The sequence below is a fragment of the Apium graveolens genome, chromosome 8 (genome assembly GCF_009905375.1).
Source record: "Apium graveolens cultivar Ventura chromosome 8, ASM990537v1, whole genome shotgun sequence".
NCBI classification, from domain to species: Eukaryota; Viridiplantae; Streptophyta; class Magnoliopsida; order Apiales; family Apiaceae; genus Apium; species Apium graveolens.
Window position 1 is genome coordinate 235,961,715 of NC_133654.1, and position 22,924 is coordinate 235,984,638.

A 22,924-nucleotide genomic window follows, 5' to 3' on the forward strand; every position below is an offset into this window, starting at 1 on the left:
TGTTACCTAATAATTTTAAAGAACTATAATTTTTTTTCAAAACGGGTTCCCATTAACTAGTCTTGTGCCAAATGGTGGTTTTAATTTTTTAAAAATTCTTGTTCGACTATCTAGATGTACGGATGGTAATACCTATTATTTCACTGATTTTCAATATTTTTTTAAAATTCTGATTTATTTCTATTGAAATTATTTTCGTGTAATTGTTTTTAAAAAAAAATCATATTTATACGATGTGATATTTTCAAAATTAAAAATAAAATATATTGAACTAAAATTTTTAATAATGATACTAATTTCTTAATTTTTAAGTTTGATGTATACTCCTAAAATTTGTTTAATAATAATAAGACTAGAAGGTGTGAAAATTGGGCTCATTTTCGTCAAAAAAATGGGCGGCTAATTTTCCTCTAATCAAAATTTCACTAACTTAAATTCTCTATCCACCTTCTCTCTCTCAACCTTTTCACTTCCCCCTCTTTCTCTCACATACTCTCTTGCCCCCAAATTACACCTCCCTCTCTCATTAAAAAGCCTCCAAAGCCCTCAATTACAATATCATTTATGAAGGTTCTTGAAGCAGAAGTTTGGGGTCTTTGGGCAAACACTGATTCTTTCTGTTTTTTCTGCGAGCAGGTACCAAACATGGGCAAAACATGACTTTCATCTCTGTTGCCAACAACATAAGGTTTAGTGCTTGCTTGAGATAAGTTAATCGGATTCCATTTGTTGTGTTCGTTCTGCTGTGGTTGCATTACACTCCCATTTACATCAGAAAGTCCCATAATCTCATAAGAATCCAAAACCCCTTTTTGGATTGAGGGTTAAGTTTGTGTTTTCTTGAATGTCACCAACTGTTTGATGAAATGCCTCAATAAATTTTTATAGCAGGTGGTGGTTAAATTAGTTTTAACGGGATTTAAAATCAATTGGGTCATAGATAATTCATTGAATTATGTAGAATCTTGGTTAGAGTATCTACATCTTGTGGTTGTGCAGTTGTTGGTACCGCATTATCTGATGTTGTTGGCTCACTTAATGAGAATGATCAATCAACTACATAAACATTTTTTCTTCTTTTATTTGACTTTTCATCTTGATTAATGGTTTTTTTTGTTTTATTCTTTTTATAGGTGGAAGGCATTAGATTTTACAGTTCTCAGGCGAAGCTCGGTATTTGGTTCTGTTTTTTTGGTTCTGTTCTTTTTATTGGGCTAGGTCCAGAACAAGAGCTGCCAATATAATATCTTGCTTCATTCTCACAGAGTTGTCATTTCCATTGTCTACATAATTTTTAGATTTTAATATTAACATACTTGTGATTGCAGTCGGGAAGGGCTTAAGCAATAGTGAAAAAGCTCAAAAGTTAGCTCTACAACATTGGCTTGGAGTAGTAAGTTTTACCTTCTTTTAATTATTGTACTTTACTAACAATCTATTTGTTTAATGCTTATAGATTGATCAATGACATCACTAGGGACACAATTTAACATGTACTATGATGTATGGTTTGCAAGTGAAAGTGTTCAACCTTTCTTCTACTGGTGAGTAACTCGATTATTGTCTGTGCTTGGTGACATACTTCGCTGAACAAATTACCATGGATCTTTTTATGTGGATATTTTCTTAATGACCTCTGCCTAAATATTTATTTTTGAAAAATGAAGGTTGGATATTGGTGATGACAAAGATGTAAACCTTGAAAAATGTCAGAGAAACAAGCTACAACTTCAATACATCAAATATCTGGGACCGGTAAGTTATAGATTATATAATAATTTACTTATAGGGTACATTTAAATTTGTCGTGGTTTAACTGTTGCTAATAATTTTAATATCTGAAACAGAATTAAAAGGAAGCATATGACGTGATTGTAGAAAATGAGAAGCTTGTGTACAGATGAAGTGGAATATTTTTGGAGACATATTAGGGTTTAAAATGGATATTTGTGCTTAGCACGTCGAGGAATTTGTACGTGGGAAAGAAGAAAGGTGAATTTCAACATTCTAGTTTCCTTTTTGGTGGAGCTACTATGGTTGCTGGAGACTCTAACCAAGACTTCGGACCCAGGTAGGACTTATTATTGATTCAACCAATTAATTATCTCTGACTCAATTATGTGGAATTGGTAATAAGTATTTTAGTAAGTAAAAAGTGTAAATCTCATTTTCCAATTCAATTGGAACTGCAGGAGGCGATTAAATGTATGCACCACTCAAGAATAACAACATTGATGACAGATGACATTGATAGTGCACTTAAGTAGAGAAAGAAATATTGAGGTAATATTTCAGAAATATGTACCTAATCTTAAAAAACTTTCTTGATTTTCTTTGGATGGTTTTTATCTGACTTCTGGTGATATATTACTCAGCCAATATTTGGATTTGCCACTGGTGATCCTTTACGATTCAGTCAATATATAGATTTATCCCAGAAAAAAATAATTTTAAGATTGATGGAAATGAAGGCGTAGCTAGGTTATGTTGTATACTTGTACACTTCTATCTTACTTAGTGAAAGATAGGATTACTATTATTGGTTTAGTCCCACTATTTGTTAAAGGCTGCCAGAGCTTTAGTTCCTCTGTTTCACTCATGATTAGTTTGGTATATGTTCATTTTATTTATATTTTGGTATTTTTGTACTTGAAAAAGGTTAGTATTTTAAGATGTTTATAGTTAAAAGTCGTAACTTAATATTTTAGCTCTCTAAAAATAAAATCAGCTTCAACTTTTTGACAAAGATATTGTTATTAATTGGTATAAATTGTTTACTTCACTTGATAAACTAGTGAATAAGCTTATGTCTTCTCAATGTAATTATACTTTAAGCACTATTGAATTAAATCAGTCCACCAGTAATGACAAACAGTTTTGGAACCTGATAAGCTTAGTGATCTATTATGTGAATTGTTTGATTAAGTCACTTTAACACATTAGTGAATTGTGGTTCTGAATTGTTAATCACTTAAAATATTGAATGTTAATCTTTGTTTATCATTTCTCAGGAGACGGTTATTTTAGCATTGTGCTACTCTATGTACTCTGGTTTGTGTATGTTAAATTGATTTCTCCAGTTTATGTAGTCTCTGCTTCCTCCAGTATGTGTTGCTGTGTAATTTAACTATCCTCACATTCTTATTTGATATATCATTAATATGAATAAAGTCAAGAAATTTTACCCTCTTTGTGGATTTGAAGCTAACATTGCTTTAGTCCCTTCTTTAGTAATTTGCTACAACAAATAACTACAACAAGGTTTTAATATGGCACAAAAAGCTGAAAATTGTGGATAATGGAAAGCTTAAATTTTTGGTATCGTCTAGTAAATTAGGGATCTCACCACTTTGGTGGTCGCTTATAGTATTAACATCAACTAGTATTTTGATATTTTTTTTCTTTTGAAGCTAGGTTTTATGTACTTTGGAAGTTAAAATTGGGTGTATGTACCTCATTTAGTTTAGTTTAATAAATTTTAAAACTTTTTAGGTGCTTGTTGGGTTGACTTTTGGAGACCTTGTTTGGAAAAAATCATGCAAAAATAGAACAATTATGTCCAGTATTTTATTTATGAAGTGTTGCATTTGACTACATAAACATATAATGAAAAATGATGTTGCACATGTTAGTAATGGTGTTACAATTGACTACAAATTGGTGTTGCATATTGAAAAATCAGTGTGGCATTACATATTATGGGGCCCATTGCTGACGTGGAAAATATAGGGCCCACTGCCGACGTGGAAAAAATGGGGCCCACTACTGATGTGGCAAGTAAGACCCCTGCTGATGTGGCCCGGTAGGGACCATTGCTGATCTGGAAAAGTGACGTGTCACTTGCCACGTAGGACTCTGGGGTGATGTGGCTTCAATCTTTTGCAACACCAAGTGTTGTTGCCATTGTATGCCTTTAGTGTTACAAGAGAGGCATAATGCAATACTTTCTAATATTGCAGAAAGTGTTGCAATAGGTTTCTACGGCCACGTCCATATTGGAAACCCTCGTATGGTGTTGCCTATTACCTTATGTAACACCATTTACGGCTTATGCAACGATATCGTAGGGGTTGCCTATGTGCACTAATGGCGTAGTAAATTGAATCGTGGTACAGTATTTTATGATAATAAAGTTAAAAGTACGAATAAAATATTAAACCCAATCGATACGATAAAAATGAATCAATTCCATGTTTTTCAGTTGTATTCCCCTCTTCTTATTGAGTGAATTGAGGCCTTTGATCACCCAAAATTTACCTCTCCTTATGTATCGAAGTTCTGTGTAAAATTGTTCTTTGCTGCCTCCGTATGCAGTTACTCCTTAATCCTAGATGTTTCTAACCAAAATTAAGTCTTTGGAGAATGATAATATACATATATGCTACAATATAGAGCGTGGACAGTTAGGTCGAGCGTTCTAATGACATTCTGGGATGAGCCTAATATCAGTAAATATTAATTCAATCAACCAATGAATTAATATTTGTAGTACCTCTCTTAATACCGTGAACTAATTATTTAATTCGGTAGCATATCATTTGCTTACATTCATTAAGCCGCTTTCTAGGAGGTGGTCATGTTCTTCCAACCAAAGTATCATATTATCCTAATTCTGACATTTTGTGACATTGTGGAAATAATGAATAAATCATCATACAGACAAGGACACAATTTCCGTTCTATGATATTTTCTCTTTACCAAAAAATAATTCACCATTATAAAAAATGAGAACAAAAAACTTCACTCTTTTAGTTGAAGAAGTTGTCATAACAAGACACTCAGTTCCAAAAGATACAGTAACATATTCGCTAAGATGTTATATGCCACCAGTTATGACACTTATCACCTTATCTGAAGGAAAAAAAAACAAATTTTACTAGATAGTTAATAAAAGATTAACCTCCAATGAGACCTAATAGATTGGCAGAGAAGATTTTACTGTACTCAACTAGATCTTGATCATCACAAAATTGATATATCGGTCTTGTGGTAAGGGTTAATTTTACTTAAAAATATGAATTCCAATTATTAATTATGTCTTCAGTTGCAATTTCACGCAAATTTGTAATGGCATTGGGATAGCTCACAAACCAACTAGCTTTTAATTTCTAGGTAATAGGTATGTATTGATATCTCAATCTAGAAACAAGTAATTATGATTAATTTTAAATCCTAGTATACTACATTACTTGAAGTTGAAGTCTCTAGTTACTAGAAAGAAGCATTTTAAGTCAAACCTAATATCTACACAAATGTCATGTGTAGTCGAAATGGTTCTGAGGGAAATATTGAATATTTTGGGTAATAGAGTAACTAAGTCTTATATATGTAAGTTAAAATTGAGTTGTGAACTATTGTATCGTTCTTAATTTGTCATCCTAATTGCTCAACAGTTTCATGACATTTAGCCCTTATATGGAGAAACTTAAAAATACAAAAATAAAACCATCTATTAGTTTGCTTGTTATGCACCATGCCATTTGCACAAACATAACAAAAAATTTTAAGTTATTCGTAAAGCACTTCGAATAGGTATATCTCCTCTTATGTGAATATGGAGAGTTCTCATATGACAAGTCTAAAACTATGACCATTTCTTATAATTAATTTATAAAACGAAAACAACCTCACACTTATTAAGGTAAATCATTTCTAGTTGGTAGCTCATAATCTGTCATGATACCTTTTTCAAAAAAATAAATTAAATATTATTTATTAGAAAATATACTGCCATCAAAGTTTAGAATTTTTAAGGTACTATATTTTTTAGAATTTTTTTCTTAAATGTAGCATTACAAAAATTATCATAACATAATAAACAGATAATAAGAGTGAATTTAAAATTTTATGAAAAATGAACCATATAGTTTTCCTCGTAATGCTAAATGGTTAAAGATGTACCATGATGAATCACCTTTAAATGCCAGATACCAAAAAAGATGGAAAAGATTTAATTTTTGTAAAGATAAAATATGTGAATCAATAAAGTAAAAAAGAATATGAAAATTTGTATAATAAGTATATATCTCTACGCTTAGAAAATGTATTATCTTCTTCATATTTATTGTAGGCATTCCTCTAGTACAAGATTCTTTATATTATTTGACAAAGGTTGTGTTGTTCACCAATCTTTATAGAAATAAATCAGATTGGGAGAAAATTTATGTTGTTGTGAACTTCCCTAAGCCAATGACAACTCTATATTAGGTTTTAACTAAAGTCATAATTATTAACCAGGACACATCTTTTTCACCAAAATTACCCATTCCCAGAAGAATAACTTATTGATTTTGTAATAGTTAAGATCTAGTTGAGTACCGTGAAAGCTTTTATGTTAGTCTATTAGCCCATATTGAAGGTTACTTATTTACTAACTATCTAGTAAATATGTTTTTACTTTCTTTAGATTGGGTGATACGTTTCATAAATTTTGTCAAACATCATTTAATGAACACATTTGTGTAGCTTTTGGAAAATAATATTGACCTAAATTAAATATTTTAATTTCGGCATTATGAGATATTATGCAAATATTATTTTTTTAGTGGATTGAATTAATATTTAAACACATTGGGCTTGACCCAAAATGTCATTAGAACGCTCGATCTAATTGTCAAGTATCCATGTTGTAGCCTTTGTATATTCTCTTTCTCTAAAGTTTGGTCGAAAAAAGCTTGGATTTTGGGTAGCCACTCAAGTAGGCAGCTAAGATCAAATTTCTAAGGAATTCGAAATCGTGGGAGATCAAAAGCCACACTTGGATCAAAAGGAATAAGTGTAATATCCGAGATATAGCGTGTAATTATTTTTGTTGATAAATAACTATTATGTGATTATATTGTGATTTTTGGTGAATTATCTGATGATTGGTGTAGGTATGCGGATGTTTATGTGGTAAAGTATAAGTATGTTAATTTTATTATGTACAGAATAAAATATAGATAATTAAGGTATTTTTCTTGTAATTTTCGGAGTGTTATATGATTTTATATTGATTTATGAATTTATTAATTATTTTCTGAATAATTAGAAAATCATTTTCTAAAGCCGGGAATTATCCAAACTTAACCGTTTTTACATTTTTACAACTCGAAACTTTTCCGAAATCTCCTTCCTAACCTAATCTGGTAATTTCGGACATTTTCCATGTTTTGACTTTTTCGATCCGGATTACGGTTTGACCCATGCGCGGCCCGGCGCAATATTTTCAAGACGCTAACCCTTTTGATAAAAATATTTTCATACAAATCATTTTATAAAAGCCCGGTTTTGATAATTATCCGCAATTGGATAATGCCTATCCAAAACAGGATAGTGCTTATCCAAAATAGGATAGTACTTATCCAAAACAGGATAGTGTTTATCCAAAAAGTATAATATTTATCCAAAACGAACGTATTTATCGATCCAACACGATCCAGAATGTACTAATATTCCGTAAATATAAATAGCCTTTTCTTATTTCATTTTTACGCGTAAAATTATAATCAGACAGTAGAAACCCTGAAAACTAGAGAAAACTTTATTAAAAACACTGTATTCTTGAAAATCAATCGCACAAACAAAGGCGTTATCGAACTCCGATTCGGGCGTGCAATATATCAAAATGAATCTATCGAAAACCTCTTTCTGAATCAACCATCTGTTTTTACCCATAAATTAAGGTATTTTCTGATTTAATTATCTTAATTTGAATTAATTATGGATTAAATTATGAATTTTTGTTCTTGCTGTTTATGATATGATTTGATGGCATAATCATGTAGATTTTTTCTTCCCGGTCATTTTGGTATATTATATGTCAAATTTGGAGTTCAATAACATGGTTAAATTTGAGTTTGATTCTAGGATTGTAAATTAGGGTTTATAATTGTTTGAATGTTCTGAATTCGAATTGGGGTTTTCATTTTCGGTTACCACCACTGCATTCAGGACGTTCCCAGGAACCAAACCATGATTTTTAGTTGATTTTAGGAATTGTAGTTTAGCAAATCGGAAAATTTAGTTCGGCGGCGGCGGAAATTTCTCGTCGAGTTTTCCGGCGAATCCACGGCTTTTCTGGTAATTTGATTTGCATATTCACGTTCCTGGCTACTTCTACTTCATCATGTAAATTTGAAGTATTTTTGGGCAGGTTTGGTGTCGCCGGGAAAGCTCGGGATCGCTGTTAATGGCGTTCGCCGGCAACCGGCGACGGGGATGGTTAAATTACAGAAATGTCCCTATATTTTGGCCAGATTTATATTTCAGTCCCTGGAATTATAAAACTTTGCAAATATTGGATTGCTGTTTTCAAAAATTATAAAAATCATTTTTCTGTTTATATTTTATATCCAGAAATTGTTTTAATTATTTTAAAATTCCAAAAATCAATATTTTTAAAATTATTTTAATTGAATATCTTGTGTGTTATGTGCTACGTGTTATCTGATTGATGTGTTATATTCCAATGTGGTTGTTGTTTGACTGTTTTGGTCATAACTTTCAATCCGTAAATCGGATTTGGGTAAAATGAATGGTAGATAAAAGCATATGACGTCTATGTGACGATTAGAATAGTATGAGATTGAGTATTGATAGATGCTTGTGATGCCTATCAGAGTAAGTGAGGCATAGAAAAAGAAAGTCAGTGATCCGTAAATATAAATTGAAGTGTAGAAAGAGAAGGAAAGTGATTGACGAATATAAGCAAGGCATAGAAAAAGAAAGAAAGTGATTGATGAGTAGAATTGTTAGATGAGTGCAAGTAAAGTTGGAAATCATCTGTGATAAGGCAAGTCTTTCTGAACCTTTCTTCGAGATGTATTGTGAATATTTTTGAACTTTCTCATAACATGTTGCTATTATTCAAAATAAATCTTGTTTTATATTAGAAGCATTTTAAACTATTCAACCTTAAACCCTGATTCTTATTGATCTTGAGCCATTGCCTTATTCTTCATAAACCATTGATTGTTGAATTCTCACATACGAGCCAGACATATACAGTACTACTCCACAAATACATACACACCATGACCCAAGTTTTCAACAGAATTTCATGAACATACAGAAACTTATACACCATGGAATACTCTATCACATCAAAGATCAATACCTTGTATTATCATTGAACCATTGTTCTTCAAATACTTGATTTTTATCAGGCTTAAAACCGTTCTTCATATTTACACCTTGATACACCCTGGTGATACCTGTGAAATGTTTTATGCTCTGAGATAAATGTTTTATCAATGTTAATCATGATTCTGTTTTTATTGAATTGCAATGGTTATCATATTGAATTGTTTTAGAATTGGATGGTTTTATAAATGTGGACCAGATTCGTGGTCAGACTAGATTCATGGTCATATTAGGCCAATGCGTGCCTAGGATCCAGTATATAGAGCAAAGTCGGGAGCCTTGCTCGGGGTTAGTGCGTGACTGATCACCAGCCTAACCTTGGTTTTTTTAAAAAAATGAAAAGAATATCCAATTCTATTTATTGCTTATCCAAAAACTTGATTCTTATGAATCATTTGAACTGATCATTGTTGAACCTCAGTTATTGCTATTATGACTTGTTTATCTTATTTTACAGTTAAAAAGGAAATTGTTGGTAATGAGGATTCCCAGTCCAGAGTGGGAGCTAGGATTCCATGATAAGATGGACCGAGTTAGCAGGAGCTTTATAATGTAGATAAGTTATGTAAAATTGTAAGAATGATATCATCCTCAGCTGTATGCAGAACTAGTGGGGATTTGGTACGATGTAATAAAAGTTAAGGTTGTGGCTTGTGTTCATACTTTAACCTGTTGCGATCCATGATTATGGTAAGAAGGGTCTTTTTATATATTACTTTCATAAGTAGGTATTTATATATTGAGTGTGTGCGTGTGTTTTGAACCCTAAACTTCTGACCCGGGTTTGGAGGGTGTCACAGGTTTGGTATCAGAGCTAAAGGTTATAAGTCACTGAAACAAGCCTATATTGTCGGGAATGGATAGAGGGTAAGATTAAAATTAATAAATAGAAAAATAGAACATCGAGGGGTTGAGTACGACCAAATAGTAGGTTTTAGTGCGATCCGTGATGAGATTCAGGATCCTTATCTAGCGACGCGATTTCCAGATGACGGCGATGGAAGATTCTTTTATCCCTGGATCGTTCAGGCATTCGAAGCCTTCAGTCGGATGACTATCATCTTATTCACCAATGTTAGTCATATCACCACCTGTTATGACAGTTGCACCTTTTCAAGTCCTAATCTCATCCCCTGATGCGAGACTACCTATTCGAGAATCCCCCACATGTTGATTCTGGTTTTACTGGATATTCAACTGTGGGTGCATCTTTTCTGTCTTCCCTACACCTTGTTCTATACCATCAGTTTTTAAACACGTCTTATGAAGTAATAGCACATATGAGGATGGATTCGAGAAATACAGCATATGGTGAGTACGCGAGATATTAAGAAGGGTGAGAAGAAACCTAAAGAGAGGATTCGTGTTCCGAAGGATAGCTACTACCAGGTTATATGGAGCTAGTCGTAATTCGTGTTCCGAAGGATAGCTACTACCAGGTTATATGGAGCTAGTCGTAAGTAAGCCACCTATGATTATCTTGTGGAGGGAGCTAGACGGATTTTAAAGAAGTTTGAAAAGATTGGAAATTGAGAGTTTTCTTGGAAGTTGATAATGATGTTATGACCAAACATGATGCGTATAATAGTAATGTGATGTGATATTAACCGATCTTGTGTTATAAAATAGATCTGATGATTACTGGATAGATTTGTTATACTTAGTAATCATAAGGTATGATGATGAGAATGTTACCGGTATGGAAAATTAGAAGTGAACCAACGAATAAGACACTACACCATATATGACCTCTAGCAACACCCCAAAAAAAGTGTAAAAATGGCCAAAAAGTGTTACATAAAGCAAAAAAATGGGCTATGGTTACACTTTTTGAAATTTTAGTGGTGTTGGATTTGCTCGTGCTACAATAGGGGTCTAAGGTAACACTTTTGGAACCTGTGGTAACACACGTAAAGATGTAACAATAGACCCCCTATGGTTACACATTAGGTTTCTATGGTAACACTATGCATGTGTAACCACAGTTCTGTTGCAACACCCCTGAACCTTTAGTAACACTAATAAAAATGTTGTATTAAACTCTTTTCTAACACCATTTTTTCTATTGTAACACAATATGATAAAACAATTATATTCTTTTGGTAACATTTTTAGAGCTTATTGTAAGACTTTCTTTATAAACATCTTGGTCTTTGTTGTTACACTTTTATATTTATTTTAACATTTTTTCATGTTTTAGCCAACATTTAAATATCAATTGGTTTTGTTAATTTTCAAGATGTAAACAAAATAATAAACAACTTGCAAGATTAAAACCTAAATACATACTAACTAATCTTGATAACTGTTGGCAAAAGCACAAGTCCGGCAATCCAACAAATTTAAAGTTCCAGCTCCCAATAAACAAAAATAACCAAATTCCAAGTACTAGTTTAACTAATCCAGATAAAAAGTCTAACTACCACGATTCTTCTTCCGTGTGGTTGTTTCTCTCCATTGGCCGTTGGCCGTTATTTGACAATGATTCTTCTTCCGTGTAGTTGTTTCTCTCCCTGGTGAGCCACATTCTTCTTCACCATACTCTTCTTTTGAGAACTCCTCGATCAATTCACGCTGCCTCTGGATCAAATTCCTACAAAGAAAATAGAATTTTATTCAGCATATTTAATAACTATATCAGGAACTATTTTATGATCAGGGATACTCAAGGAGCAAGTCGTTATCCAGAACTTTAAACTTCTAAAAATGTACCCAACGAGTCCTTAACATTGAGTCTTATATATACTTCTCTCAGCTCAACACTTCTATATAACTACAAAGTTTGACCGTCAAGAAGCAGGAAATGTTCTCTTGTCTATGTAATTGACAAAGGCAGAGGAGAACTATATGTGTCGAAGGATGCATATACCAAGATAAAGTAAATTATGGGGAAAAAAAATTACTCGATGAAACAAACAAAGAAACTGGGTTAAGAAATTGTTCTAGTGAATATTGTTGTCAGTTTTACAGGGACCAAATGTATACATGTGTCAACTGTCGATCATGCAAAGACTATGTGCCTAAAGAAAAAAGTACTTACGTAATCGAGGAATTTTACTAGTCTTCTTGTCTGCTAAGTCTTCAATATCAGGTAGACCAGAAAGCTGCATATGGTAAACGGGTTGCTTTTTTTAACAACTCTCACAATTATATATCAAATATACTTGGAACACAGATAATGTACTTACAGAAGGTCCTAAGCATCATTGACAAATGCTATGTAATTAATCATTTTTCTCCAGATTGAACAATTAATTTGTGTGTTCTAGTCATTACAGTAGATTGCAAATCATAATTTAACACATTTGTAGCAGAACTGAAGCAGTAGTCTTCCAAGTCCAAAAAATTCAGTGAACTTTGTGTTAACCATTAAACCAATGACGAAAAACTTAAATGCTATAAGAAAGACCTAATGAATAAGTAAAACTTACCCTGACAGTTACAAAAGCAGGAGGAATGAGACCAATCAAAGTTCCCAAGAAGAATATGTGGAAAGGTATACCAACAATAGGTGAGGCAAGATTAATGAAAGTATTTGGCAAAGTTGGGGTAACTCTTAAAAAAGAACCAATAAAATTATGATCTCTTTCCACGTCCCTAGAGATGAACTTGGCAATTTATTTGAAGCAGTCTGCCACTTGCTGTAATGGTACCTCTGGCACCACAGCCATGCAAACAAATTAAAAAAATAACAGATATTATTTTGCAATTGTATAGCTAAATATACAGATAGAAATAATATTTAGGCTAAGCAAGCACATTGGAAGAATTACGTACATACTTGATGTCACCACCTAGGCAGAAATGGACATTGGTATAATGGTTCATACACCTGCTTCCTTGCAGATTGACCAGTTGAAATTTTAGCTAAACCTTACAAACTCTGATGTATTATAAATGCGTCGACGTAATCTATTTCCATACTTCATACAAACAGTAGGCGGTGGATCTAAAAAATTTTCAAGAGTGGTTTGAAATCATTATTATGAATATATTTACAAATATACAAAATAGTATTTAAAAAGAGAGAGTAACGTGTTTTCTAGTAACACTAGATTAGTTCTATAAAACCAAGTGGCTACAGAGCTATAACCCATTAGAATCCAAATAAAGTCCTATATAACTAATTCTTTTTTGAGCTCGAGAAGTGGGGTCACTGTCTCTTTCTGAATCTAATTCTCAGTAGTCTAACTACAACTGACTCTCAACAATCTAATTTCTACAACTTCCAGCTATTTATTAAGTACAGTAAGCTCCTACTCGTATATCTCACTTTCTGTACTTTTTTTCCTTTCACAACTCAAACCTGATTGTGAGTTGAGTTAAAGGTTGTTTAACTCTTAGTTAGATGTATTTTATTCTAAAAATTAACAAACTTTTTTTGTTAGCAAAAACAACTGTAATGTGATAGATGGCACAAATCAAACTGGATAACATTCTATGTATTATATTTTTGTTCTTAGAAACATTTATGATACAAGCATCCTACAAATAAAATTATAAAGTCTTATATGCAAGGGACTTATAATTAAAAAATGGCCCTAGAATCTTTCATACCAATTATAAGTTTCTCATTTGAACCATATTCTTCATGTCTAACATGACTCCCCATGCACCGCTACTAAAAGTATAACAAGGCCGCAATCCTTCTATTTAATCTAATCTTGATGGCAAAACTCATATCACCACAAACTAATTTAGTACTCACATTTTCAGGAAGTAGCATATCAGAAAAAACACTAATTAGTTGTATGACATTCAAATAATAATGTAATGCAACTAAATATATGAATTAGTTTTGGTAAATACCATTTCGGAAGTAATAAGATATTGAATAGTCTTCTCAATGATCATCATATCAACGCGGCCAGAGAGATAAAGGTACTTGTTGAGAAGATCGCCATGACGATTCACCTCAGCAGTCCAAGCTCTGATCCAAGTGGCCCAAGCAGTCGGTGAAGCGCCAGTCCCATCCTTAATGCCATCACATATGTTAAGCATAGACATGTAAGTAGGGAGTGCCTCTTCAGTGATCATGTCTCCAACAAGAACAACATAGTAATCATTAGGGATGTCCTTGGCCCTCTCTCTGATCTCCTTGACTTGATCTTCAAATGCATCAGATGTTGGATCAGGTAGATAGTCTTGCGGCTGCCATGAGTTCTCAACTGATTTCTGGTGCAAAGGGATGTTATCCTTGGCCCAACCCTCCAGAGAGTCAAACAACTCGTCCACTTCAGGCCTTTGTGGACTCTTCAGCTTTTCAAACACACTGAATATATAATTATGTGCTACTATATTAGGTCTGTATTCAATTAATTAATATCAGTAATTGAAACATTCCAGCTCAATTATCATAACACTGTGATTTGTTTTTCCTTTAGCGCCAGATAATATAGATTTCTTTACGATATACAATTTCTAGCTAACGTGTATATCAAATGCCCAATAGATTCACCCAATTTTCTTCAAATGTCTAAACCTTTACTGAAAAGTTTATCCCTATCTCCATATCCCGATATCTCCATGAATAGTCAAATTGCATGCACTATATGTTGACTCTGATAATGACATGATAAGATAGCAATATACCAGGTACACTGTAATCCATTTGTTCATATAAATATCTGGATTCCTATATATATTTAAACAACTCTGATGTATTATAAATGCGTCGACATAATCTACTTCCATACTTCATACAAGCAGTATGTGGTGGATCCAGAAAACCGTGATGTGCTGCATATAAACATTTAAATCCGCTTTGTAAACTTTATTTAAAATTTTACCTTTTTAACGACCTTATTCAGAAAACCGTGCCGTGCTGCATATATTTTTCCACTTTATCTTTATCAAAGATTGAAAATGAAAAGTAATTACATTAAATAGTTACACTTGCCATCAAGCAAAAAAGCAAGTTTAACAAATTTAGAAGCTGATTTCTCAAGTTAGTACGCGGAACTAAATATTAATTCCTCAAGTTAGTAACAAAATCAAAAAATCTATATCTTAAGATAGTAAACGAAACTAAAAACTAGTTTCTCAAGTTAATAAACGAAACTAAAAGCTAATTCCTCAAGTTTGTAAGCAGAACTAAATATTGATTCTTCGAAAAAGTTAGTAAATGAAAAAAAACAAAATATCTATCCTCGGATTAGTAAAACCAGACCTTGTCAGTAACAATTCCTGAAAGCAAGGCATTAGCATCAGTCAAAAGTACAACATCAATCTGCCTAGCATCCATCCTCCGACAAGCATCATAAACCGTTGTCCCCTCTGGAATCGTAAGAGCCTTCGATAATCTCTGCTTCTTCATGGTCCTCTCACTACCAACACAAAAACACCAAAACAATTCATAACAATAAAAACTCTATCCACTAATTAAATTAATAACTAATTCAATTAAACTAAATTAAAACACAGGAATCAAAATTAAACAAATATATATACAAATACAAGCAATATTAAATAAAATAAAAATAAAATGAACTGATGTGGAGTGAACATGAGAAAGAGGCTTCGAGAAGCTTCCATTAGTGGCGGTGGCGGTAGTGCAGTTCTCCGATTGAGTAGCCATTTTTTTAGGGTTATGTTTTTGTACTAAACTGCTGCGGCAAGAAGCTTGTGTACTCACTTTTCAATTCTAATATTTTAAATAATGATTGTATACTTGTATGTGTAGAGGCGATGTATGTTGAATCGAATAAGAAGAAAACCCCAAATTACAAACTCCAACTGTTGAACTCATTAGAGAAGAATAAAGACCCGCTCAATTTTTTGACTCTAAATGTTTCTGCAGAAGTAAGAGTGTCTGGTTGAGTGTATATTTTATTATGCAAAAGAAAATGAGCGGGTCTTGGGCCGCTTAAAATTTGGCTAAAATTTTGCAAAAATTTGGCCCGCCAATATAATGCCCCCAAAACATGAGTCCTATGGTAACACTAACTGCAATATCAATACTAACACTCAATTTTGTGTTACAATATCAGTGTCATAATGTCTATGGTAACATTTTTTATCCTCTGTTGTAACATAAAAATAAAATGTTATCTTATTCAAATTTTAGTGCTCTAAGACAACATTTTTGCTTGTAACACCAAAAAAAGTGTTGGTACAGGTCAAATATGGTGTAGTGAGATAATATAAAACGGTAACTGAAGTTTTTGTTGACCAATGAAGGCAAAATGGACCCAATAAGGGGTTGAAGATATATAGAAATGAATGGACTCTTATCTAATTGCTTCCTTGATTTGATACCTTGAAATTATTAAAAAAAACAACAACCATCTCATATAGTAATGACAACCAGGTGTATGATTTTTAAAATTCTAAATAGTTTTCAAAAGAGATTTTCTTCAGAATTTTTTTCCTAATATTCCTTGGAACAAAACAAGTTTTAAAAACATGGTTGTCAAACTACTACTTGAGTTTCTTGTTTGTTATAAGATTTAGATTATCCAGAAGAAAACTTGTTCTAGAAGTTAGTATGGTACGTTTAGAAGGCCAAGTGGACCCACTATTATGGAAGAGATTTGTTTGATCCTAACAGAAGAGTGCCAATCTTGTCTGATAAATATAACGAAAGAACCAATGTACGGAGAAACTGTTCATCCAATTTCTGAGATGATTAGAGTTCGAAGAATATGTCAATTCACGAGAAGCCGAGTACGAGCAAAGAAGATTAGGGAAATCTCTAAACTTTCTAAAGGAAGAATGTTATTAGCAAAGGAGTGGATATGTTGAATGATCAGTAGTGTAAGCGGAATTTGAAGTTGTGACTGTAAATCTCGTAAAGAATGAAAATAGGGTCGAATTATAAAAATATTGAATGTGGAAGCATGATGCTAAAGATACAAGACCTAATAAAGGGGAAATTATCTTAATAATCGATTCAAGAAAGCCTTTCTGAGAACTTTCTAAAGTTGATATATGACTCAGAATGGGACCTATTGGTTGGACAAGCGTTGAATCTGTAAATAGATGTAATGTGGATGACGACCAATGATATCATTCTTTTCTATAAAACCATATATATTCTTATGAATCTTGAATAAAGTATGAATTTCTTTCATGATCAGCTCTATGAGGTGATAAGAAAATTGTTGTATTCCTGTCAAAATCATTTTCCCCCTCAAGTCTTGTTTTCTGATTGAGACAAAGAGTGTTATGGTGTGACTCTTTGTCGAAATGATAAAGAGTCTGGTGGGACTTCACCTAATCATGTGATGTATGCCATATAATATGAAAGACTTGCCACCTTGAGTACAAATATGGTTGTCTCATTCATATCAAAATCATTATCCATAATTCCTTCTTCTATCATGATTTGTTGATATCTTTCCGATTGTTTTCTTGTACTCTTATTCCTTACAAAAGAATTCCAATCAGAATCATATATACAAATTCCTTCTTGTATAAGGTCTATTCCTTGAATGTTTTAAGAGGAAGTGGAATGAACCCATGTAGCCGATGGAGTTGCATGATAAGTATGTGTAATTGCAGGCCATTAAATGGTGGACATATACTTGTCGAGAAGAAACCCTTATACCAATGACGTGGTTGTTGCGAGGACATCAAATCAGAGGCAAAAAAAATCTGTATACATGATACGTTGCAAGTATGAGATTTTAGCATGAATTGGAGTAGTTAGCGAACCGTATGAAGTAAATTAAATAGAGGAAGATAAAAAGTAAAGCTGCGTATATTGGATAAGGTAAATGATTGATTGGACAGCAGAAGCAAAAGAAGAAATTCTTAATAATAACCAGATAATCGATTAATACATTGTGAAGATGAATCATACCTCAATCATGTGGGAGATATTTGTCATGAAGATTCAAGATCGAAGAAATTCTAGTTTCGAATAAACTTCAAAGGTGTTCTTCAAGGAATGAGTGGGTTTTCCCACTTACGTAAATGAGTTATGGAAAATTTGATGCTCATAACCGGACCGGTGAAGGAAGTTCAGTATGAAAATACATATGGGGGAGATGAAGATATGGCAATTCAACTATAAGGATTTTTAAGAAGTGATGCTTTTAAACCAAAGGAATTCTTTCACAGGATTATGAGAGGGTTGGTTGAGACCATGTGTTGGTTATTAGAATTTGAACAAGTTAACTAATAAGAACGAGTATTGTCGAAGATAGACGAATTGTTAGAGAGAGAGCTTGAAAAGAAAAATGAACCAGAAGAAATTTTAGAATAATTTATAATAGTACTCCGTAGTGGTATTCGGGTATAAAAGGATGTGAGAAAGGGTATGATATAATAAGAATTGTTCGCTATTATCTTAAGTTGAACTAAAATATGGATTTACCGGTTAGTATTATATGTGATGGTGAAATGGTGAGTTTAGAAGATGGAAGTTGATTGGTCTACTTGTGAGTTGATTGTTGGTTGTTTGATTGATTGTTAGTGTCAGATTGAGTCCGGCTGGTAGCCAATAATATAAAGGAGATGCTGCCCAAATTTTCAAAAAATACCATACTCTTAACTATAGAAAGTATACTTCCGTGTGTTATTGATATTCATGTTAATACTCATAATGATTGTGATCTCGGTTCTTGGAAGATGTTGTAATAGCCAATCCGACTATATATAACTGGTCTTTGATTTTATTTAGCTAGTCATCACTTGGTGTAATTGATCAATTAAGTAAGTTAATTGGTTAATTTTACCAATTAATGGTTAGTTAGATGGAAATTGATTCCAATTAGATTAAGTCAACTTTTAATGTGACTTTCAAATCTGAAATCAAAGCAATGAGGAATTTGGGGAAGGTAAGGACACCAGTAGAGTTCAGAAGTTACTGCAAGTGTGTGAGGCTTTACTTGGATGAATATTCCCTTAGTAATGGACAAGAGAGATAGAAAGTTAGTTGTATGGACATGTGAGAATAATGTTTTGAAGAACTAAAGATTTAAGATAGAGTAAAGAGAAGGAAGGAAAAAAAGGAAAAAGGAAGGTGGAATGAAGAAGAGATTATTAATCATACCAATATGAATTTTATTAGCTAATCAAAGAGTTTCTATCATCTGCAATAATTTTTTATTAAAGGATGTCTTGGTTCCAAATTGTTTTGGTAATCATATAATAAATGATTTATCAACTATTTCTGTTCTGGATAAAATATGAGATATAGTTTTAGTTCAGTTTTTGATTGATATTGATACTTAGGTTGTTGTTAAATATCAAAAGTTGTATTAATATAGATGATTGATGTTTACTTCATTATAGGATGTTGTGAGCATCAAAGTTCGTATTAATATCTAATTTGATATGACATCAAAATGAGTATTAATATCAGGAGTTTGGTTGTGAATGAGCTACTAAAATAAAGAACGGAAATAGGAATGAAAGTGGAGTCAAAAAGATGATAAAGAAAATTTATAGGTAAGATATGGGTAACATGAGGGACAGAAGTAAGGTGAAAAATTTAGGAAACATTGATAAATTGAGATAGGGAATGTGTCCCAGGAATACGATCAAGTATCGAGGGATAAAAGAAGATATCTAGTGACCAGACATAAAGATAAAATAGGGAGGAAACATGTAGATAAATGTTAGACCTACCCAAGAGCTAAGACGGGACATCAAAGACTAAATGGATATATATTTTGTCAGGGAACGTCGTAGTGAAGTCACCTGAGAACCAAAGTTGTCTAATAAGTGGGTTAGTTGCTGCTTGAAGAAAGGGTGATACGTCATCCGATCCAGAAATTGATTGTAAATGATCTATATTATTTGATTTGAGAATTAATAGGAGTATTCAGAATGCGAGGAATTATGTCAAACCGGAATAGTATATACCACTCCTAGATGAACGGGCAGTAAGTAAGGAAGAACTAAAAGATAGGAATTTGGCTACGACAATGTAGGGGATTCAAGCTACTCCGAGAATATGATACGAGACATAGATGTCAACGTAGATTTTTGATAGTATGGCACAAAGAAAAAAAATAAGCGTTATATGTGACTAGATGTCAAAGAAGAGCATTGTAGTCAGTTTCGTATTAGAACTCCCTCAAACCAAAAAATATAATAGTATGGGTTAGAATATGCGGGTGATACCTCCCGATTAGTGTATTTTCTTATAAAAAATAAGAGAATTTCGCTCAACAAATATAATCGATTGTGATTCAAGGAAATTAAGGTATGACGATAGGGTTGTGCGCCAATCGTATCCAGTCGAGATTTTCTCGTTAATTTTTAACTCTAATGTAATTTTGAGAACGTCAAAAATCGAATACGCCCTGGTTTCAGTATATCATTCACGGATGGACGAGAAGATTAAGAGAACTATTAAAGAGCCTCATATGCGATGGGAAGCGATTACAAACTAGGTTAATTGAACAGAGAAACATATGGGAATGAGATTCAGCAACCAGTAACTATTGGAAACGTTCATAAGCACGAATTTCTAGAATTAGAAAGAAAAAGAAAATTAATAGACGTTATGCTGGTCCTTTTGGAAACAGTAAAATAGAGAAGATAAGTGTAAGTGAGTTGGCTTCACCACTACACGTATGCATGGTTCATAGGGTGTTTATATGTGTATATTCACGAAAGTAATAAAGCTGCATTATATATAAAATGGAGACTTGAGTTGAGTTATAGGAGCAACTAATAAAATATGATGTCAGCGTGAGGATGTTGAGTAATGAGTGATGCTTCGAGTAAAAGTTTATGAAAAGTGGTAAGGTTGAAAAATGGAAGTGAGACACTGAAATATATCATTATCTGATCCTTAGTGCGATTCTGATGACAAAATCCTTTTAAGGCGGGGAGGATGTAATCTCCGGGATATAGCGTGTAATTATTTTTGTTGATAAATAACTATTATGTGATTATATTGTGATTTTTTGTGAATTATCCGATGATTGGTGTAGGTATGCGGATGTTTATATGTGGTAAAGTATAAGTATTTTAATTTTATTATGTCCAGAAGAAAATTGATATAATTAAGGTATTTTTCTGGTAATTTTTGGTGTGTTATATGATTTTATATTGATTTATGAACTTATTAATTATTTTATGAATAATTATAAAATCATTTTCTAAAGCCGGGAATCGTCCAACCTTAACCGTTTTTATGTTTTTACAACCCGAAACTTTTCCGAAAACTCCTTCCTAACCTAATCTGGTAATTCTGGAAATTTTCCATGTTTTGACTTTTTCGATCCGGATTACGGTTTTACCCGTGCGCGGCTTGGCGTAATATTTTCGATACGCTAACCCTTTTCGATAACAATATATTCATACAAATCATTTTATAAAGCCTGATTTGGATAATTATCCGAAATAGGATAATGCTTATCCAAAATAGGATAGTGCTTATCCAAAATAGGATAGTACTTATCCAAAATAAGATAGTGTTCATCCAAAAAGGATAATATTTATCCAAAACGAACGTATTTATCGATCCAACACGATCCAGAACATACTAATATTCCATAAATATAAATAGCCTTTTCTTATTTCATTTATACACGTAAAATCATAATCAGACAGTTGAAACCCTGAAAACCAGAGAAAACTTTATTAAAAACACCGTATTCTTGAAAATCAATCACACAAACGAAGGCGTTATCGAACTCCGATTCGGGCGTGCAATATATCAAAATGAAGCTCTCGAAAATCTCCTCCTGAATCAACCATCTGTTTTGCCCAGAAATCGAGGTATTTTTCTGATTTAATTATTTTAATTCGAATTAATTATGGATTAAATTATGAATTTTTGTTCTTGATGTTTTTTATATGATTTGATGGCATAGTCATGTAGATCTTTTCTTCCTGGTCATTTTGGTATATTATATGTCAAATTTGGAGTTCAATAACATAGTTAATTTTGAGTTTGATTCTCAGATTGTAAATTAGGGTTTATAATTGTTTGAATGTTCTTAATTCGAATTGGGGTTTTCATTTTGGTTGATTCTGGGTAAAATCGGTTACCACCACTGCATTCAGGACGTTCCCAAGAACCAAACCATGATTTTTAGTTGATTTTAGGAATTGTAGTTTAGCAGATCGGAAAATTTAGTTCGGCTGCGGCGAAAATTTTGGTCGACGTTTCCGACGAATCCACGGCTTTTTTAGTAATTTGATTTGCATATTCACGTTCCTAGAAACTTCTACTTCATCCCCTGTAAATTTAAGTGTTTTTGGGCAGGTTTGGTGTCGCCGGAAAAGCTCGGGATCGCCGTTAATGGCGATCGCCGGCAACCGGCGACGGGGATGGTTAAATTACAGAAATGTCCCTGTAGTTTGGCCAGATTTGTATTTCAATCACTGGAATTGTAAAACTTTGCAAATATTGGATTGTTGTTTTCAAAAATTATAAAAATCATTTTTTTGTTTATATTTTTTTCCAAAAATTGTTTTAATTATTTTAAAATTCCAAAAATCAATATTTTTAATTCTGAAAATTATTTTTAATTTCAAAATAAATCTTAATTATTTGATTAATTAAATTTAGTTGATAATCAATTATTTAATTAGTCAATTAATTTAAATATTGATTGATTGATTAATTTAATTAGTTATTAATTAATTTTAATTGATTATTTAATTAGATTTAATTATTTAAAATTGATTTAAAAATTTTGAAAAATAGTTTCCAGCTTTAAAATATTATTTTAAATTATTTCAAGCTCGATAATTATTATAAAATTATTTTAAAGTCAAATTCGGGTTTTCGAACAATATTATTTATTCATAAAGTGATTTGGAGTCCCGTTTTAGTTCCAGAAAATATTCAAAATTCGTAATAAATACCTCGAAAATCATTTTGATCCCGAA

General features: G+C 32.5%; 1 protein-coding gene across 13 annotated transcripts; it reads left to right on the forward strand.

Annotated features, from left to right (window-relative positions):
* The first annotated feature begins 398 nt into the window (after positions 1-398).
* Positions 399-9,600, forward strand: LOC141678963 (uncharacterized). 13 transcript variants are annotated; one of them, XM_074485427.1, is made up of 8 exons: positions 399-636; positions 1,134-1,218; positions 1,329-1,393; positions 1,478-1,544; positions 1,668-1,755; positions 1,848-2,071; positions 2,193-2,283; positions 9,582-9,600. In XM_074485427.1, exons 1-5 carry the CDS (start codon positions 565-567, stop codon positions 1,694-1,696), a joined length of 318 nt encoding a protein of 105 aa, XP_074341528.1. In that variant the 5' UTR covers positions 399-564; the 3' UTR covers positions 1,697-1,755; positions 1,848-2,071; positions 2,193-2,283; positions 9,582-9,600. The 13 variants fall into 13 exon arrangements, 6 of the variants coding, with proteins under 6 accessions (XP_074341528.1, XP_074341529.1, XP_074341527.1 ...); XM_074485428.1 differs by lacking the exon at positions 9,582-9,600 and adding an exon at positions 3,683-3,701; XM_074485426.1 differs by lacking the exon at positions 9,582-9,600 and adding an exon at positions 3,012-3,192.
* The last annotated feature ends 13,324 nt before the right edge of the window (positions 9,601-22,924 follow it).

What these genes read in the sequence shown, in the direction of transcription:
- LOC141678963 (XM_074485427.1), top strand. Translation starts at nt 565, where the DNA reads ATGAAGGTTCTTGAAGCAGAAGTTTGGGGTCTTTGGGCAAACACTGAT. An exon ending in TGTTCTTTTTATTGGGCTAG is followed by an intron (nt 1,219 to 1,328) that starts GTCCAGAACAAG and finishes TTGTGATTGCAG; the next exon opens with TCGGGAAGGGCTTAAGCAAT. An exon ending in TACAACATTGGCTTGGAGTA is followed by an intron (nt 1,394 to 1,477) that starts GTAAGTTTTACC and finishes TGACATCACTAG; the next exon opens with GGACACAATTTAACATGTAC.